The sequence below is a fragment of the Musca autumnalis genome, unplaced genomic scaffold (assembly GCF_047663935.1).
Source record: "Musca autumnalis isolate F117 unplaced genomic scaffold, ASM4766393v1 scaffold_1, whole genome shotgun sequence".
NCBI lineage: Eukaryota > Metazoa > Arthropoda > Insecta > Diptera > Muscidae > Musca > Musca autumnalis.
The window spans coordinates 143,097,136-143,118,325 of record NW_027411644.1 but is presented as its reverse complement, the minus strand read 5'-3'; the positions used below and the strand labels follow the sequence as shown (position 1 = coordinate 143,118,325).

The 21,190-nt window shown below is 33.9% G+C and overlaps 1 protein-coding gene across 1 annotated transcript in view; it reads left to right on the top strand.

The window, feature by feature from the left end:
• The first annotated feature begins 9,713 nt into the window (after window positions 1-9,713).
• The window catches only part of Desi (DM4/DM12 domain-containing protein Desiccate), a 148,691-nt gene continuing 137,214 nt past the window's right edge, over window positions 9,714-21,190 (top strand). Inside the window, exon 1 of the mRNA XM_073956597.1 lies at window positions 9,714-9,852. Coding sequence (XP_073812698.1) covers window positions 9,749-9,852 — 104 coding nt within the window. The 5' untranslated portion in view covers window positions 9,714-9,748. The remainder of the gene's footprint in view (window positions 9,853-21,190) is intronic.

Here is a 21,190-nt window from a genome sequence, read left to right as displayed (position 1 = left end):
GAATAAAGGAAATGAAGCCATGAAGCTACTGAGGTCTTAAGCTTACACAGGTATATTCCCAGCAAAATTTTATGGAAGTGGTTCCATGAGATGCCATGATTTCACTGGATCTTTTGCATTGGTTCAAATGAAGTCGTGAAAGATCCGATCTTTTCATTAGCATTTAAACCCATGCAAAGGAAGTCGTGAAAGATCCGATCTTTTCATCAGCATTTGAATAATTTGTACAGATCACTACAAAAAAAAAAAAAACAAGTCGATTTGTACATCCCTACATGTAGCGACATCAAAACAAAAGAGTATACATTTCCAAAAATTTTGTTATAAAACTACAAATTAAATGTAGGTTCACGAACTAGAAATTCTTAAAGGAGTGCTGTTGGAGTCCATGTCGAAATCTGAACTGGTGATGAGAAGATAATAGAAAAGCTTTTGTAAGATGAAACAAAATCAGTGGCTGAGAGTGGACAAAGTAAACTCTGTTGCGGTGCAGCGGCGGTGTTTAGACTGCCACAGCTGGGACAGCCGGAAGTCAAGTTTCTCCCTTAAATTTACAACCTGTCGCTTGCCAAACACATCGTTCCCGAAGTCTGGAAAATAGGCCAGCTACTGAAGCCCGAAAAGGATGCCAGCAAAGGTGAATCTTTCAGGCCGATTTTGTCGCTCGTAGCAAGGACCCTTGTGGCTTTAGTTCTTCCACCATCAGAAATAACTTTCCAGTTGCCGATCAATAGCATAGGATCCATAAGCAGCACAACAACTGCGCTGAAGGCCATCTCCATATTAGCCGAAGACTCACTCAGAGCAAGCTGTGCGATAGAACAGTGATAGTGACACTTCATTTAGCAAAGCCCTTTGATATTGTCAAGCACCCTCGTTGTTTGATGTCATCGAGCAGACTACGCACCGTCCAAGTTAGTTTGAAACGTTGGATAATAAATTTTAAGTGTGAATGACAGTAGTACGTAAAAATTAGGATCAAGAAGTCCAAGACCCGTAGAGTGAAGAAAACCTCTTCTGAATTCCAAACGCTGCAGACGGCATTGAGATCGTAACGTATGCGAATGATTGTACTATCTTGGCGTCAGGTGCCTTCCCTGACGACATTTGTGAAAGACTGAACTCCTTTTTGTCTGATCTTACCATTTTTTCCACGCGAGGAATATGCAAATACCAGCCAATAAATCTACGGCCTCTCTGTTCACTACCTGGGCGGCCGAGTTGGGAACAATAGAGTTGAATGTCATGGTCGATGATAGCAGAATTCAGACCACAGGCCCAGGCAGCCAGGGGGTCTTCATAATCTAGAAAGAGAAGTCTAACGTTACAAGAGAGAACCTCTAGATCAACAAGCCTTTCAACCAGGTTTAAGTAGCATTCACACGAATGCAGTCGCAGATGCAGTAAACTGTTATCGTGTGAATGCGGTCCTTGGAGAACATCCACCATCTATCGCAGCTGAGAAGCGCCAGCTGTCAGGACAAACCAGAGTAGTTTTGGGTCAATACGCTCGGGATGGTGCAGCCGTCAAAATTCCTATAGGGCAAGTACTGATGACACCGTGGAAAACATCTGCCCAGCATACAGCACAGGCCCCCACGACACACTGCTCCTTTTCAATTGCCCTACCAAACCATATAAATAGCGAAATAGCCACATTCTTACGACTGATAGACCAAGAGTCAGATTAAGCAGAAAAATGAGAATACAAACATATTAACTACTGTTACAACAACGAGAACAAGCTGCAAATATAGATGTAAACTTTATGATGATAAATAAATTATAGTTATTTCATTAATTCCTTTGAATTAATAAAATAAAAAAATTAAAATAATTTTTCAATACAGCATTTTCCATTTTCCGAACAAGACGTGAAAATTACATGCCAAAGGGTTGGTGAAAATGACATGCCAAAGATTAGTGAAAATGCTATTCTTGGGAATTGGTTAAGATGGCATGCCAAAGGATTGGTATAGATGCCATTCCAAAGAATTGTTGAAGATGCCATTCCATCGAGTTAGTAAAGATGACATGCTTAGGATCTGAAAATGAATTGCATCTTTTGGGGGTCACGCTCTTGTAAAAAGAATGAGTGAAGATGCTGAAAAAAATGACATTCCATTTTACTTGCACCCATTCTTGAATAGCATCTTTGGCATCGAACATTTTGCTGGGTTTATAAACTATCCAGAGAGGCCTTAAACTACACTTCTATGAAAATTTTTGAAATACTCTGTGGAAGGTTACCGAAGGAGTGGATCGATATGGTCCATCTTCGAAGTTGATCAAAATATGGACAAAAAGTTAAGAAGGCCAAATTTTGGACCGAATCGGTTGATCTGTTCAAGAATTATCGTGCTCTCCAGGCAGCCATCCAGACGGACGAAGATAGCTAAGTCGAATCCAAGTTTTCTGAAACAGATTTCTTCCAAACACACTTTGGTCCTAAAATGATTATTTCGATGAGGCAAATTTTGACTAAAGGGTGAGAGTATAAAAAATTGTGTTTATGGATTTTTGCTAAAATAATGTAAGCGTATGAATACCTTGGATTGGACGCCAGAATTTCATTTTAAACGAATTCAAGACTGGTTGCGAGAGTTTTCCTTGTTCCTGATCAATTTGTGAGAAGATCCACGATAGGAAACCAGAATTTCTATAAGTGAAATTCGACGATTGGACGCCAAAATTAGTCTATTGGCAGATGCACAATTGGGCGATAGAATTTGTCATTTACATACCCGCTAAAATTTCATAATGGATAGACTCACTATTGCCCAGCATTAGTCCTCTCTAGACACTATCGACCTTCAGAAATTCTTTGTGATACGATCTACGATTGGGCACCAAAACATATTTAGGGAATCAACTACAAATGGTTTCTTTATGACAATAACAACGATTGGACACCTGAATTTCCGAAATTGACACCGCAGCGTGATAAAACACCAAAAAAAGAAGACACGTGTTTTGGAGTTTTTTGTTAGGATATTTCTAAGGGTTTCCGATTGTATACTCTTTTTTGGTCTTACAGAAGTGATATCACTGAATTACATAACATTCACTGTGGTTGTGAGTTATTTGATAAATGATACACCCAAAAATATATGCGATTATTAATATATCCATTGTTTTGAACATATATTAGCTCTGATATATTGTCAAAAAAAAGTTCAGAAAACAAGGGGAAATTGGCCAAGGAGTCTTTCGTCATTTTAATTAAAAATAATAATGAAAATTATTTCATCAGTAAAATAAGTCTAAAATAAGGTTTACATCATTGCTAAACAAAAAAATTTGCTAACATGAACTTTCAAAATTTTGAAATGAAAATCCCGAAATGAAATCCTGGCTACGTCCCTGGTTGGAGAGTAGGATTGAGATATGGAGGTAGTTTTAGAAATTCGTACTTCTGTGTACGAAAAGTAATAAATGGTACTAATGTTGGTGCAATTTAGATTTGGGTGAAGAAATAGAGTTGGAAGCCTGATATTTGGAATTAAGATTACTGTTGGAGTACAGGATTTAGATATGGAGGTAGTTTTGGAAATTCGTACTTCTGTGTGCGAAAAGTACTAAATGATTCAAAATTCGGTACAATTTGTATTTGGGTGAACGGATAGAGCCGGAAACCTAAAATTTGGAATTAAGATTACTATGGGAATGCAGGATTGAGATATAGATGTAGTTTTGGAAATTCGTACTTATGTGTATGAAAAGTACTAAATGGTACTAAATTTGGTACAATTTGGATTTGGATGAACGGATAAAGCTGGAAACATCACATTTGGAATTAAGATTACTGTTGGAGAGTAGGATTGAGATATGGAGGTAGTTTTTGAAATTCGTACTTATGTGAACAAAAAGTAATAAATGGTATTAATTTTGGTACAATTGGTATTCCTCTTATAGAACAGAAAATATTCGCTTTGAAATAAATCCATCACGTTTTCCCAAAATAAGTTTTTTGCCCATTGTGACCCCTAAATATTATCCGACCATCACCAAAATCAATAGGCTTCTTCCAGATAGAGCTGGAAATTATAGGGTTTATATAAGGAGATAATTTTTGAAGCTCATACCTAGGTGTACGAATAGTGTGTTGCATAAACGATATGAAATGAGCACCAATTGCAAAATTTGCTGTGGGATGGGGTGTGGTATGGCTGAGGTTTCGGAAATACGTACTTCGAGGATACGAAAAGTACTAAATGACATAAAATATACAAAAACTTTTTTTTTTTAAACGAAACGAAAAATACTATGTTTCATGCTTCCCCAAATTACGAACACTTGAACATCATCTGCATACATTTTTATTTGGCTGTGCACTAATTGTAAAGGTAGATCGTGTGAGAACAGTAGTGGACCAATGATTGAGCCCTGGGGTACGCCGTTTGCTACAATTAATGGCTTTGACAACTTAGTCCCTGTACATACGGATGTGTAGCAAAAACTAAAGAAACAGAACTGTATGTAAAAGACAAACTATTCCATCTAGAACTTGAAAATAATTCATTGCGAAGGCAACTAAATCGAGGAGATATTCTTATAAGTGGCCTTCCTAACCATCTGTCAACCAATGATATTTATGAAGCGGTATTCAAAATTGGAACTGTTTTCGGAGTAGATATACAACATAGCGACATAAACATATGTGCATATATTAGGATGCGAAAAGTTGTTATTGTAAAATTTAATAGTATATTCAAACGCGATCTTTTCTTTAGTAAATATATGGCTGAAAAAAACTTAAAACTAAATCAAATAACTAATTCGGATATTGAATCTAGAGTTTTTATTAATGACAACTTAACACCAATGGCAGCCAAAATGAATTACACATGCAGGAAACTATTTCAACATAAAATTATAAAGAAATTTAGTCTGATAAATAAAAATATCCCTGAAGTGAAACTTTTTCTACCTGATGGAACATCTCACACTTTTAATATTGAAAAATTGTTGGCTTTTGTTAAAGAATCACCTATAGATGTATTTGATAAATAAATTTAATTGTCTCATGATATTTATATAACCTTCGTAATATACTTATAATGCATGAATTCTTGTTGAGATTAAAGTTAAATATTCGATCAAAATTTATTAAAAATACATAAAGAAATTATCTTCTTAAAAATTTTTCACAAAAACTTGGAACGCTAAAAATTATATTAAAATCATTAAAATAATTAAATGGATATGAAATTTTTATGAGTATTAGTATTAGATTTTTATATATAATTACAATAAATAAATACAATTCTAACACGAATATGGATGGCATTATTTTCTTTACAACATGGAGAGTAACCTAGGTGACATCATTAACAATAACACAATGAGAAATTTGAACCTCAATAAAGAGAATTTAAATTTCGTACACTTAAACGCCCAAAGTTTGGTTCCGGGTAGAAATTCATATAAAATAGATGAAATTCGATCTGTTTTTTCTGATAATTCTGTTGACGTCATAGGAGTGTCAGAATCATGGTTAAAGCCGTATACTGCAAATGAAGCTGTTAATATTGAGGGTTATTGCTTGTTTAGAATGGATAGACTCGAAGGACGCGGCGGAGGCGTTTGCATATATATCAAAAAAACGCTAAAAGTTAAGGCTGTTTGCGAAATAACAAATTATTGCGTATCTGAAGGTATGTTTCTTGAAATTCAAATGAATGGGGGTTTAAAGGTGCTTGTAGGTGTGTTGTATCTTCCATATGGAAATATCTTAAATTGTGAGAGTGTTATTTGTGATCTCTCGTCTCAATATCAACACATAGTGTTGATGGGGGACTTCAATATTAATGTTTTAACAAGAAATACTGAAATGCGAGACCATCTTAGGCATAGTGGTTTGGAGATTGTGCATAATTCAGTCCCCACCCACTATTGTGTGCAATCAAGTACTACTTCACTAATTGATTATTTTTTGGTCAGTGACATAAACTTAGTAAAATCTAAAGGCCAATTTCTCTTACCGTCATTAAACTCACATCACGCTGTAATATTTTTGTCCTATGGTTTAAGCAAAACTGAAGTTCCAGTCATTAGAGAAATACGGGACTATACTCAGTTCAATGTTGATAATTGTTTTGAGGCCTTAATGTTATCAGATTTTAGTCTTATTTATGAAACTAATGATTGCAATGCCCAAGTGGAAATATTTAATAGTATTGTTCGTAATGCTTATGATACTCATGTTCCGATTAAAGCTTTGAAGCCGAGGAAAGATTTTAACTGGCTAAATCAGCCAAGAATTCGTAAAGCTGCAGAATTGAAAGATTTAGCTTATCGTGCCTATCTAGAAAATAGAAGTCAAACTAATTGGAAAGTTTACACTAAGTACCGTAATAGGCTAAAAAGTATTATGCGCAGAGAGAGAACTATATTTTTCCGTAATTTCTTTTCATTGGCATCATCAAAAGCTATGTGGACCGAACTTCGAAATTTGGGATATTGCAGCAGTAATGTTGAAAATGTAGACGTCGATGTTAATTCAGCTAATGAATTCTTTGCCTTACCCAGATTGGACAATCCACCGCCAATAGAGTTTGAATTATCTAATGCAAATATGTTTGATGGTTTTTCATTTCGATGTACCAACACAATGGAAATATGCAGAGCTTTGTGTAGTTTTAATTCAAATGCAGTTGGAACAGATGACATACCCTTAAAATTTTTAAAAATTATTTTTCCTGTTGTAGCTGATCATGTATGCCATATTTTCAATACCATATTAACAACATCAACATTTCCAAAAACATGGTGTTTTGCTAGGGTAATACCTATACCAAAAAATAATACTCCTCAACATTCCAGTGATTTTCGGCCAGTGAGTATTCTTCCAGCTCTTTCAAAAATATTAGAATTTTTAATGAAGGACCAAATCAACGATCACATGGCTGAGAAAAAGTTACTTTCAGAGAAGCAGTCAGGATATAGGAAAGGACACAGTACTACTACTCTAATGATAGATATTGTTGACAAAATTAGGAAGTCCGTGGACGAGAAGAATATTACGGCATTGATTAGCTTAGACTTTAGTCGCGCTTTTGATTCTATAAGTCATGAAGTATTACTAAATAAGCTGCATCGGTCATTTGAATTCTCACTAGGAGCTTGTCGTTTAATTAAATCATTTTTGTTTCACAGATACCAATACGTTCAAAGTAAGGAAAACACTTCTGCAATACGTCCCTTATATAGAGGGGTGCCTCAAGGATCTATCTTGGGGCCCCTTCTATTCTCAATATATATCAATGACATATTCGATACTATACGGTTTATGGATGGCCACTTATACGCAGATGACCTGCAGCTAATTGCCAATGAATGTGAAGGCTCCGAGTCGTATTTTGAAACTTGCGTAAACTCTGAGTTAGAAACCATAAACCATTGGTGTTTGCAAAACTATATAAGTACAAATCCTACTAAGTCAAAATCTATTATTTTTAAGCCATTGTCGCATTATCCAATCACTTTCACCTTTAATAACTGCAATATACAGAATGTACGGTCTTTAAAAATATTGGGCTTTCATGTTGACGACCAGCTGGATTTCAATGACCACATTAACAATGTGGTTATGAAAACTACATTTCTTTTGCGGAAAATGTACAATACTAGCTCCCCTCTTCCTCTCAGAGTAAGAAAAATTGTTGGGAAATCTTTGATATTACCAATAATCACATATGGCTTAGAAGTGTATTCTGGTACATGTTCAGGTAGTCTAAAACGTTTGAAATTGTGTATAAACCGTATTGTAAGATATGTCTACAACATAAAACGTAACAATCATGTAACACCCTGCACCATTGATTTCTTAGGTTTGACATTCGACAACTTTATAAACTTAAGAATTTTATCCTTATTGTACAAAATTATGCAAACCCGAACACCGATACAGCTTTATTCGAAATTTCAGTTCGGTATCTCAGAACGCATTCATTCTTTTCCCGTTCCTCGTTTCCATTCATTAATTATGCGACGATCATTTCACGTGAGGGCAGTAAGAATTTGGAACAATAGCATACCGTATGAAATGAGACATTTTTCAGCTTCATACCGCAAATTTATAGAGTTAGCAAAACAATATATATAATTTCTAGCATTGTGTTTGTTAATGATCAATTGGTACCAATCAATCTTTTTTTAACTGCTTTTAGATGTATATTATATTCATCCATATTCGTGTTAAATATAAACTTATTTAGATTTAAGTTTGGTTTTTTTATGTAATGTAAACTTAATATCTAATAATGTAAATTATATCATGATTTTATGAAATATAAAATAGATCAATAAGCCAAAGTTGAAAATAGAGAAATTAAATTCGATAAGTTTAGGTTTGTAAATCCGCACCGGATCCATGTCTCGTGGTTCGAAATGCATCAAGAACTTTTGGATGAAAGACACATATGGGCTCGCTACAATCGAGGTTCTTGATGTATACCACGAAAGGTATACGCCGCATTGATAAGACCTTTTTTCTGTAAGTGGATAGCATCTTGAAGAAGTTGAAAGTTAGTGTTCGACAAATTTTCGTTAATATAATATTGGGACTTAGATCCCAATTCATATAACTTTACATAGCCGAGCTTATATTTTGAGAGATGGTGTATTGGAGTATTCTTTATTGAGATCCGTCGGTTACATCGCGGGAAGGCCTCGATATATTATAACATCTTAAAACAACGTCCACTTCTGCCTGACTAATGTGCTGAGATTATAAAAAACCTGTTTCCCATGACCATCCCAGCAGAGACTGTCCGATTTTTGCTCAATGATATGGGGCACTTCTTATGGTTCGAATGGCGTGTCGGACATAGAAAAATCAGTTTGTAAAGAAATTTTATTTGACTGAACTTTTTCTTCAAGTATATATGTACGTGTACTTATATAAATACCGTTTTTATTACTGAATTCCAATGCTAATATCCTTTTCGAACCACAAGGGTCATGGAATTGGAGCTACATAATTTTTTAATAAGCATTCACACCTTAGAGAAGTTTCTTTCAACAGTTGTTTTTTTTTTTTTGTAGTTGTAGAAAACCTTCTATTTTCTGTTTAATTAGCCTCTATTTTAATGACTAGGTGTATAAATCCGGTTACCTCGGTGGTAACCTCAAAGATTTTGTAGTTTTGTTGTTGAAACGTTGCCTCGTGCACAGGCCTCGTGTTCATAAAGAAATACATAGATCCACCCCTATGTACACAAAGGCATGTAACTATAAAAAGGTAATCACTTGTGTCAACTTGTTTCGCAAGAATGAATCCTACCATGAAATTTACTGCTTCAGAGAGTTTTTTTAACGCATATGAATCGTAATTCATTTTTACCTTCTGCACTGTGGTATCACCAGAAATTAATTTTATTTTTTACGTATAACGCAAAAATTCCTACAATTACGTTTACAGTAGCATTCAGGATATTTACACACTTTAATTAATCTGCAGTATATTTTATAAAATTGTACATTTATAGAAAAATATCAAGATGATTGCCGTTTTATGTGAATATAGGTTAAACCTACCCATACATATGTAACTTGTGTCTGTGTTCTTGATGCAATTAACCTTTTATAAACACTGTGTAAAAGACTTCCAAATTATATTTGATAATTCACTTAATCGGCATAAAAGACTTTATATAAATTGTGCAGCAGTTGGAACTTCTCGTCAGTCACAACTCTGTGTTCAAAGACGTTACGTTATAACCGAAAACATATTTACACATTAAAAATGTTTATAAACAAAATATTAAAATTATCAGAAGTTTTGTGCGTAACTTTAATGGTGATTGAAATCGTTAGTGCTGTTCCTAAATTTGAAGCAAAAAGTGGAAAGTAAGTTTGTGTATATTGAATGTTTTATTATATATGTATATGGATCACAATTTAAATCACCGATCCAATGCCACCATCGATTTAACAGATCCGTCGGCAACTCGGGCTTACTGAACCTATGTAAATAATTAGAAGTACACTTTTGAAATCATTCAATCGATCACTTAACGAGACTTCCAAAAGAATATTAATTTTGGAATAACATAAGGTTGACCTTGGACCATTATTTCGAGGTGTAACAAACATTTGAGCCAAAAACAACTTAAATTAACCTCCTTAAAATAATGGAAGTAGATCGTCTTATGCTTTAATAGTTAGTTTACAGTTTAGTGTTAGTGGTAAAATCTGGAATTTATTACAAAAATGTTAAACTATTACAAATTCTATGTTTTTAAATTGTTATTGTAACAAAGATAACAATCTTCTATACTTCTATTCGGTGTATTCCAGTAATATAACGTTATAATCGAAGAAGACCAGTGTAGTTTTAAATCAATATCAAGTAGGTCGTCATCTGTGGTAAAATATAAAAGATATTTTCCATTTGTTTTCTTTTTGCGGCAAATGTCATGACATTAAGGAGACCTGCTGCAATTTTTCAATTAAAAAAATTACAAGTAGGTTATTACATTTAATTATGAGACCAAGCTTGCCATCGAACTTAGGTTTTTAAAATGCAAAGTGTTTTGCAGCGACGAGGGTTTTCCTGATTCAACTACCTGGCTTCCAGGACAAACGCTTTTTAGCGCAGCCTTCGGAAGTTATGTGTTTGGTTTTGAACGCTAACACATAGTGATAACATGTTCGTATGTTTTAGAGGATGTGGGTTAAATCCCAGAAATGTAATTTTTGCAATCGGCGTTCACTCTAACTCGAAAATGAATAGGCCACATAACACCACATATTTGTTTGGGTGGTCGTTTTGTGCATTTACCCTGCTTTTGTTCAGAAAAAGTCTATATTTTGTTTTTGTATATTCGTTACAGAACATACAAAAACACAAAACACTGTTTTTTCTAAGCAAACAGGGGTAAGTGTAAAAAATGACTATGAAAACGCGACAAAATCGATTAGTTGTCAATGAGAGCCTGGAAAACGTAATCTTGTGGTACTGTTATAACGGCTCTTAAAATAAAGGACGAAAAGGACATTCAAGGAAGCGCGTTAGAAGGTCGAAATGCTCTACGAAAATAATCCTCATTTGATTTGACTGAAGACATGTCATCTCAAAAATAAGCTAAAGGAACAGTGAACAAAGATATAACGCTAATTCCTGATGGCTTTCAGGTATCTAGCGAAAACTTCATCACGCCATAACGCGGAAGTTCTACTCGCGGCGTATCTGTCCTTCGGGGTTCTTAATATACTCACCAAGGGCTTTCATCTCCAAAAGGAATTATCTCAGCCCCAAAATTTGTGTTCACAATGTAATAAATATAATAATCACATGAACCATATTTTGTAAAGTATTAGAGAGATGCCAGTGCTAAATTTCTGTGCAAGATCAAGAATGCTTAATAGGCTCAAAAACTTTTTTGTTGATTTTATATTAAACTCCTTGAAAATAAGGTGTAACTAGTTGAGTTTTAGGTATATCAACTTGAAAATTTGACACAAGATTATTGGTTACCAAAAAAACGCATCGAAATAAAGATTTCAGACTCCACATATGTTTGGAAAAAATCCGTATTTCTCTCAGCTTGTCTGGCTGGCGCTCTGGGTATGATAACTTCACAACTGGATCTCGTAATTAAATTTAAGTCATATCGGAAACTCCGTCACAAAATTTCTTCGGGTACCTCCCTCACAAAAGTGCAGTTTAAAGACTGTTCCAGGATCATTTTGACCTTCCAGCGATATTCTATTTTTCGTGAGCAAGTCCATGCTTGCCGACAAAGTTCTAAATACTACGGCGACCAACTAGATTGGCTTGTGGGCGCTGTAACAATCGAAAGAGTGACTCTCAAAATAAGATAAATTTCCAAAATGGACTATGTCGTTCCATTCATACCGTCTCCGCAAAATTTTAACACTCCTGCGTTTTAATCCTAATCTTAATTATAAGCAAAACGTATAAACATATTCGAAACGTCGTTATGATAAATATCCCAATAGTTTCGATATTATATTGACATGTTTATTTGACCAAAAAAGGCCACACCATTCTAAAAACTCGCTGAATTCATAATTTTTGGGGAAAAAGATTTTGGTTGGGTGGCCGGTATTTGATCTGTTCATAGATAAAAGTCGCAATTCACGCGTGCCTATATGTCAGCAAAGCCGATTTATAATTCTCTACTTATTTTCCAAAAAATAAAAGTCACAAAAAATATATGCAAGTCCTATCTGCAGTCACGGATTCGAGCTATTCTTCTTTTTGGGCAAGTCTTTTAGGTTGCACTAAGGAAACCATTCTGGGTCTTATTAAAATTTTAAAAGTACTTTGTAGAGATAAAGATTATGAGATAAAAATACCTTGACAGATTACTGTATATCAAATTATTTGATTCAATTATCTGATTCAAATACCATTAAAAGGTTCATAAGATAGATCTTCTTAGAAGAATGGGTGCAATCAGACCTCGTGGTCAAAGAAGTGAAGAAGAAAAATTGAAAACGTTTTGAAGATATCGTATTGACTTTAAAATCGGAAAAATGGTGTTATGTACGCGCCGAACTTCTTATATCCCCCACCTCAATAAAACCCTTTATAGCTCTGTTAAACAAATTCGCGGGATTTCATTAAAACGTGTATATATTTTAACCACATTGTGCGTAGAGGTTCTCCAACCATAAGAAATCCCAAAATCTATATAACAGCCGATATTTTTAAAAGTTACGGTAAGATCTTTTAACTAATAAACTCTTGCGATGGTGAAATCAGTGCCAATTCTCTGCGGAAACTAAACCTTAAAATGACAAATAAGATGGAATGTGATTGTAAAATTCGAGGTTATGCCAAAACTAGGGCATAATTTAATTTAATTTATTGAGACTAATAAATAACATTAATGGATATTTTTACACATAATAATGAACACTTACGACTATAATGTATTATCGTAATTATATAAAGGTGTCTTCAGCATCAGGCTTTAATATGAATGTGAGAAGTTTGTAGAGGTTGTTACAAAAATGAATATCGCCCTTGCTCCCGGGACTGAATAAAGAGTTTCATAATTATAGGGGTTGTGTACTTAAAACTAAGGGAAGAAAATTAATAAATAAAAAAGAAACAAATAAAAACAAAACAAAGGGAAAGAAAAAAATAAAACAGACACAAGAGGGTAAACATGATACTACCATCGGTGAGTTCCGGCAAGAGCCTTTTCATAAAACCCAAAAATACCATCAGTGTGTTCATAGGTATATCCCATTGGAGACAGGTGAACATTGGTTGGTCAAATACTTACTACAGTTGAACCTCGATTATCCGGGAACCTCCATTATCAGTGATAGAAAAGAAATGTTGGACATTAACCGGAAGCAAAAACACACTTCAATTTGATTATGTAAACAAAAAGTAAACAAACAAAAACTGGAAATTGTCCCGTATTAAGAAATTTGTGTATTTATGGTGTCACAAAAACCATGGGACAAAGTCAATTCAGATGAATCTGATGATGACGATATTATGTATCTTTCAAAATTTTGGTGGATTACCGTAAGAAACATAAAAAAAATTGCAGATTTTCATATTATTGTACAATACTACGCCATTTTTACTTAAAAATATGTTCAAAAACTGCATAAAAGCATTGCATCTATTATCCGGGAAAATCGATCATCCGTAATGCCTCCGGTCCCGACCATCACGGATAATCGAGGTCCGACTGTATTATATTTTACCAACCAATGTTAACCTGGCTATTTAAAACTTCAACCATGTGTGAATTTTCATGAAGAGCCAATCTTTGAATGAACCTTTCTAAGAGGTCACATACGTAGCTAGAAAGCCGCTTAATTTTAGAATTTGTATTCTTCTTCTTCTTTATTTGCGGATCCGTTATTCGGATATAAGCGATCATACAATACTATATGTATTACAAATTAATATATTTTAATGTTTTATGTTATGAAATTATTGACAGCTCTCGATTCTTCGCAGCATATATTAGATTCGTTTCATCCCAGTATCCTGTCCATTCTTGGATGTTCCTTAACCAGTACGTCTCTCTTCTGCCTCTTGTTCTGTGTCCTTCTATATTACATTTAATAATGGCTTGTATAAATTTATATTTATGGTTCCTCATCAGGTGCCCCAGGTATGCGATTTTCCTTGATTTTGCGGTGCGTAAAAGTTGCCTATCGAGGTTCATTCGTCTTAGAATTTCTTGATTCGTAATATGCGATGTATAGGGTATCTTCAGTATTCTTCGGTATACCCACATTTCAAATGCTTCAATTTTTTTCTCATCTGCACTTTTTAGGGTCCAGGTTTCTACTGCATATAGTAGTATAGACCAAATGTAGCATTTGACAAATCTTGCCTTCGTTTTGAGACCAATTTCATGGTTTGTAAGTGTTTTTTTGTATTTAAAAAAGGCATTTCTGGCCATCTCCACTCGACGCTTAATTTCGTTTGATGTGTTCCATTGGTCGTTAATTAAAACGCCGAGGTATGTAAAAGATTTTACGCGTTCGATGTTTTCGTTTTTGATATTTAGTGACGTTTCACAACTGACATATTTTCGACTTACAATCATATATTTTGTCTTCTTTATATTTATTTTGAGGCCATATGATTCGCTTACGTACGTGAGTTTGTCTAAGAGTTGTTGCAGCCCAGATATACTGCTAGCAATAATTGTGGAATCATCAGCATAGCGTATATTATTTATAATTTTACCCTGAACTCTTATTCCAATTCGTTCTCCTTCAATTGACTCATTAAATATCTTTTGGGAGTATATATTAAAAAGAAGCGGCGATAGTATGCATCCTTGCCTGACTCCTTTTGATATGGGAATTTCGTCAGTCAGATCACCATTTATTTCAATTCTTGCAGTTTGGTTCCAATATAAATTGCGTATGCATCTAATTTCTTTTTCTTGTATTCCAATTTCCCTTAGTATATTTATCAATTTGTCGTGTTGGACGTTATCGAATGCCTTTTCATAATCAATGAAACATATATAAACATCTTTTTGAACTTCGCGGCATTTCTGTACCAGTACTTGGATGGATAATATGGCTTCTCTGGTGCCCATACCCTCCTTGAAGCCGAACTGGGACTCTCCCATAGCACGTTCGCATTTCGTGTAAATTCGTTTGTGGATTATTCTCAAAAAAATTTTTAATATGTGGCACATAAGGCTAATAAGCCTGTAGTCACAACACTTTTTTGCATTAGATTTCTTTGGTATCGCAATAAAAGTTGATTTCAGCCATTCGTTTGGATATTGGCCAGTATCATACACATGATTGAAAAGTCTTACAATGAGTGAGATGTTATCACCATCTATTAATTTTAAGACTTCAGAAGGAATTTCGTCGGGTCCGGTTGATTTCCTATCTTTTAGTGATTGAATTGCATATTCTACTTCGGATTTGGTAATTGGGTTTCCCGTTAAAGATGTATTTATGTTGTTATCATATCTTGACCGTTGGTCGTCAGTGAATAATTGTTCAATATAGTTTTTCCATCGTTTCTTTATGTGTAATGGCTCAAAGATTGGTCGATTGTTGTCATCCATTAGTACTGATGGTGATGCTCTCTTATACACTCCTGCGGATTCTTTTAGTTTTTTATGAAGATTGTAATCATCGTGAATATTTTGTAGATGTTCAATTTCTCTACACTTTTCATTCAATAGAGCATTTTTTGCAGCACGCGTAGCGGTGCGGATTTCCTTGTTGATTTCCCAGTAACGTTCATAGTCAACATTCCTATATTTGCTTCGTTCCACACGAAGTTCCATAATTTCATTATTCATCCATTCATTTTGGGGTCTTCTTGTACAGTTTCCAAGATATTTTTTTGTTATTTTGCACATCGTATCCTTGACATTGTTCCATATATTTTCTACATCGTTTGAATCTATGTTTTCAAGTATATTATTGATTTGCACCTTCACTTCATTTCTGGTTGATGAGTTATTGAGTATCTCAGTATTTATCTTGTGAGATTTTTTCTTCCTTTTCTTAAATCTTGCAATTTTTATTCGAACGTTGAGCATCAACAGATTGTGGTCGGATGGCACATCAGCTCCCGGGTACGTTGAGCATTTGGTCACACAAGATCTGAATCTGCTGTTGATCATTATGTAGTCAATTTGATTTCGAACGATATTCCTTCTGTTATCTAATGGTGATCTCCATGTATAGAGTCTTCTGGGGTGTAGTCGGAATATTGTATTAGTTATGGTCATCTTAAACTCTTGACAAAATTGAATTAATCTTTTGTATAAATGATAATTTGTATAAATGAAATTATTAGAAAATCTTCTATTAACGGATTTGAAATTTTTACCGATACAGAGTCTCAGAAATTTTCTTTCTAGAATCTCAAGTTCTTTCATAACAGGTAAATTAAAAAATAAATCAAACAAAATGGAAACAAAATAAAAATAAAGTAACTAAAAGGACGAAATGCATAGTATGAGACAATTGGCACCAAAAGAATATTTTTAAATAGTAATAATAGGGAGTACTAAATTCCTTATTATTACTATTATTTTTTTATTTTATTTTTAAAAATGTATAAATTTTTTGTGTCGAAAGAAAATGGTTTTATTCAATACCGAATATTTAAATTTTAATATCGAATGATTCGGCAATATTTAAGAAATACAGTCGTTGTTCCATTTGATCTTATACGAATGTTAAGTGATTCGTGTTCCAAGAGCCGTGGAGATGATGACTTTAGAAATTTGATGAGGAAGTTAAATTAGAGGATTTTGTATAATCGAAAGAAGACTAATTCAATCCATTATTCCTTGCCACATTTTCAAAAAAAGTTAAGTGTGATTGATTAGAAAAAAATCTTCAAGAGCGATTTTTTAGGGGTTCTCAAGTCTTCTCCTGTATCAGGGCTGTGTAAATGAGAAATCAATGTCAGAACAGCAATTAAAAAACTGTTATATAAATACTTTATAGGTATTGCTTGAAAAACGTAACCAATGTTCATGAATTAATTACTGTAAATATATGCATATATCAGAGTGCTGGTTTGGGAAAGACGTGACTTATGTAGAATGGTCCCGTATTGAAGACTATATTAAAATTCGATAAAAAAATAGGTTATACATTGGAAACTTTCCTTGCAATCGGTGCGGGAACGGCAGGGGAAAAGTGACACCAAATTTCTTAATAATTGTCCATGTTCTATATGGTGGTATTTTTATGTTTGCACAAAATACCATTACCCTAAATATTCATAATCTGTTAAAATTAACATAAAGCTGTCAACATTTAAGATTGAGCTTTCAAGAATATTATATAACTCCTCGGACTTAAATACTATGTACATATCTCCTAGGACTGTTGGTATAGAAGACGGATTATATCGGTCCATGTTTTGAAATAGCCCTATATAAGGACATGTCCATATTTTCGGTATTTTGGTGCTATATATTCTTTTGTGGACGTACAAACATTTCTTACATATTTTTTAGGAAAAGCTAAATATGAATCGGGGTGCACTCATTGATATGAGAGAAGTCTCCCTTGTCCCTTATGGGATGTTTGTGAAAGAATTATATTATATAGATATTCTTTATGTGTAGCATATTCTCTGGATTATTTCCCTATCGTCAACAATGTTGTTACTGTGATATCCCTCATTTACTCAGAGTGTCACATCTCAAAAAATCGAGTTTCGAGAAAAACGCGATTTAAGTTGCCGATTTAAAAATTGACACAAGATAAAGTAGAAGTCGTGGAAAAAATAGATATTGGTAACCAGAAAAACGCATCGAAATAAAGATTTCAGACTCCACATGTTTGGAAAAGAATCCGTCTTTCTCTCAGCTTGCTGGCTGGCGCTTTGGGTATTATAACTTTACAACTGGATCTCGTAATTAAATTTAAGTCATATCGGAAACTCCGACACAAAAGTTCTTCGGGTACCTCACTCACAAAAGTGCAGTTTAAAGACTGTTCCAGGATCATTTTGACATTTTGACCAAATGGTACATCTTGTAGACTTGTTTCCGGCGATATTCTATTTTTCGTGAGCAAGTCCATGCTTGCCGACAAAGTTCTAAATACTACGGTGACCAACCAAAATGGCTTGTGGGGGCTGTAACTATCGAAAGGAGTGACTCTCAAAATAAGATACATTTCCAAAATATACTATGTCGTTCCATTCATACTGTCTGTGGGTAATAATGTGCCAAATATGAACAATATTGGCTAATGTTTTGGTATAGCCCCCATATAACGGTACCTTACGATTTTCCGCTTTTGGAGGATTTAAGCCACATTTTCGTTGCAAATTAGTTGTAATTTTGTACTTAGGGTTCCTTGTGGTCACAAAATATTTCCACCAAAAATTATGGACATAGGGGCACGTTTTGATATTGTCCCCATGTAACCGTACCTCCCGATTTAAGGTATTTTGAATATATGACCACATTTTTCACCCGACTTGGCTGTTATTTTGCATTCCGTGTTATCACTGCGTGTAAAATCTTCTTGCAAAACATGTTCAATGTGGATTTATGTTTTGGTGTAGCCCCCTTTTATGGTACCCCCCGATTTACTGAATTTTTACTTGTTATCCCATATTTATTACCGGATTTAGCTATAATATGGTATTTTAGGTTCTCCGGGGTAGAACCCCTCCTTGAAATAGCTCACATACAAATGCCCAGCTAAATTAGTATTAATTTCAAGCAAAGTCCCATATTTTAAAAGTGCAGTTATAGAAGATTTGCAAATATTTGCAGCCCTAATGTGGTTATTCCGTATTCAAAGAGTCCAATTTAATTCCCAAAAAATAAAGTTCGGCCAAGTTTACAAGATACACTCTATTGAAAAAGCGCGTAAAACCAATAAAAATCCTATAAAAATAATTTTTTTTTAATTTATTGCTATATAACTATGTACCTCCTGACACAAAACAATTTTTTATAATTTAAGTCACACCCTCCGCTATCAATTAAAAATAAATAATGTTTAGTTTTATTACGAATTTATTTAATATTTAAACAAATATGAAGACAATTTTTTAGCAACAAATTTTTTAAAAACTGATGCAGCAAAATTTCTTGCGGAGTGTCTGTAATCGATACAATGGAAAATATTTCGCAATTTTATAGTTTAATTTTTGGTTGCGACCAGTGTGCGTCCGTCTGAACCCACGTTCGTTCGTTGGAAGATTGTCATCGATGACATCGGGTAAGGAGTCGACGCTAACATTGAGGAAATGACCGGAAGCAAAGACAATATACAGTGGGCAATTTCCCAAAAAACCTGTCCAAAATGCAATAAAAAATTATAAATTGTCTTTAAATAATTTTAAACGTTCCTCAATTGTAATTTGGTTTAATAATCGGTCAAAGTGACGTTCGTTAGAAATTTACTCACAACGTATCGTAACCCTACATTTTGGTCGTTAAGAAAACAATTAATACATCCAGAAATAATGAGATTGTTGTTTATTTTTATCAACCTTTGTACTTTATAATAAAAAGTAAATTAAGTGTCAACATTAACTTAAACTATGATAGAGTTCAGCATCCGGACATCAAGCTCCAATAAACTTGTCTTCTTATTACAAAAATAATAACAGTTTTTAAATATTTATTTTTGGTAATTGTAAGGAAAGGTATATAAAACGTTTTTCAAATATGCTGATTATTTACATACTTGTTGGAGGAGAGGGAGCCGAAATAATGAATCTCTTCGCTTTTGGTTTTTATGAGAACTTATTTTATTGAATAAATGAAATCTAAATCTAGCCCTTAAAATCTAACATAATAATACACATGCACTTATTTATTTATATGCACGATGTGCCTAAATGCATATGCACCCCACGTACACATTACGTTGCGGATGAAAACGAAAAGTACCTACTTTGTGATCGTCTCTTTTGTTATCTTCTATTTCTGGCCATAACTTTTATTACATAATATATTACCAAAAATAAAACTAGCATACGGAAAACACATGCATCCTAAGTCTTTTCTTTATTTAACTAATTTACAATCTTCGGCAAAGGCAAATGAGAATGAGATAATAATTTAAAGAAGTGTATTCAATTTACGAACTATTAAAACAACAAGTACAGTTTCCACAAAACTGAACATACTCCCGGCCTTAAAAGAGCCTGATCTTTTAACAGACTAGGACCGATCATTTTTTTAACATTTCAAATACATGTTTCATCAACCACATTAAATAAATTTTATTTGTTATTTGTTTTCAACTTAATTATGACTATAGTGTAATCATTTTCAAAGTTAAACTATTTCATATTTACATGTTATTAGCATAATCTGTGATTACGTATTTAACTACATACATATGTATCTTAGGAATACCCTAAGTTGAGGAAAGGCCATGGAGACAGGCAGGCACTGGCTGGACAAGTGACGTAATGTCAGAACAACCAGATATACCAGATACAAACTTCTGATGAAGTTGGAGAAAATGCCAATGAAAGGTTGATTTGAACCAGGGTTGCGGAGTCGGAGTCTAGCAATTTTTTTTGGAGTCGGAGTCGTGAAAAAAAGCTCGACTCCGACTCCGGACAAAATTCTTTTTTTTAATTTATCAAAAGAATTTTCATTTTTATATGATAGATAGATTACCATTAATAAATTGTGGGAACCGTTTATTAATTTTATATGAAAACTACGAGGAAACGTGTAAGCAAAGGCTTTATTATAATTATTTATTGGTCCAAATGATCCACTTAATTTTTGCAACAAAAGGTAAAGTTCAATGAAAATATAATTATAATTGCACCTTTTACGTAAGTTTTCAAGCAGTATCGATTTGTTAACATACCGCCACATTATTGGCAAAACGTATTTACACTTTGAAACACTGGTTTAGATCCCACTGATTTACAACTTCACTATAATGTGGAAAGTGTATTACAAATTTATTTTGACCAAAATCCAAGTAACACTGCGAAATAATCCTCCTAGACCCCCTTTTAGTATACCAATTCCAACAATATTTTGGTTAGAAAACTTCAGTATTATTCATTTGACATCAAGATAAGTTTCATATTGGAAGTGACAGGGTGTCAATATTCTTGCTATAGTTGTTAAAGGCTTTAACTGAAAGAAGAAAACACTATTGGATCTTTACTGACGTTAGGTGATTGAACACTTTATGTGATACTACATCAATGATTTTTGGTACATAGATTAAGAAAAAA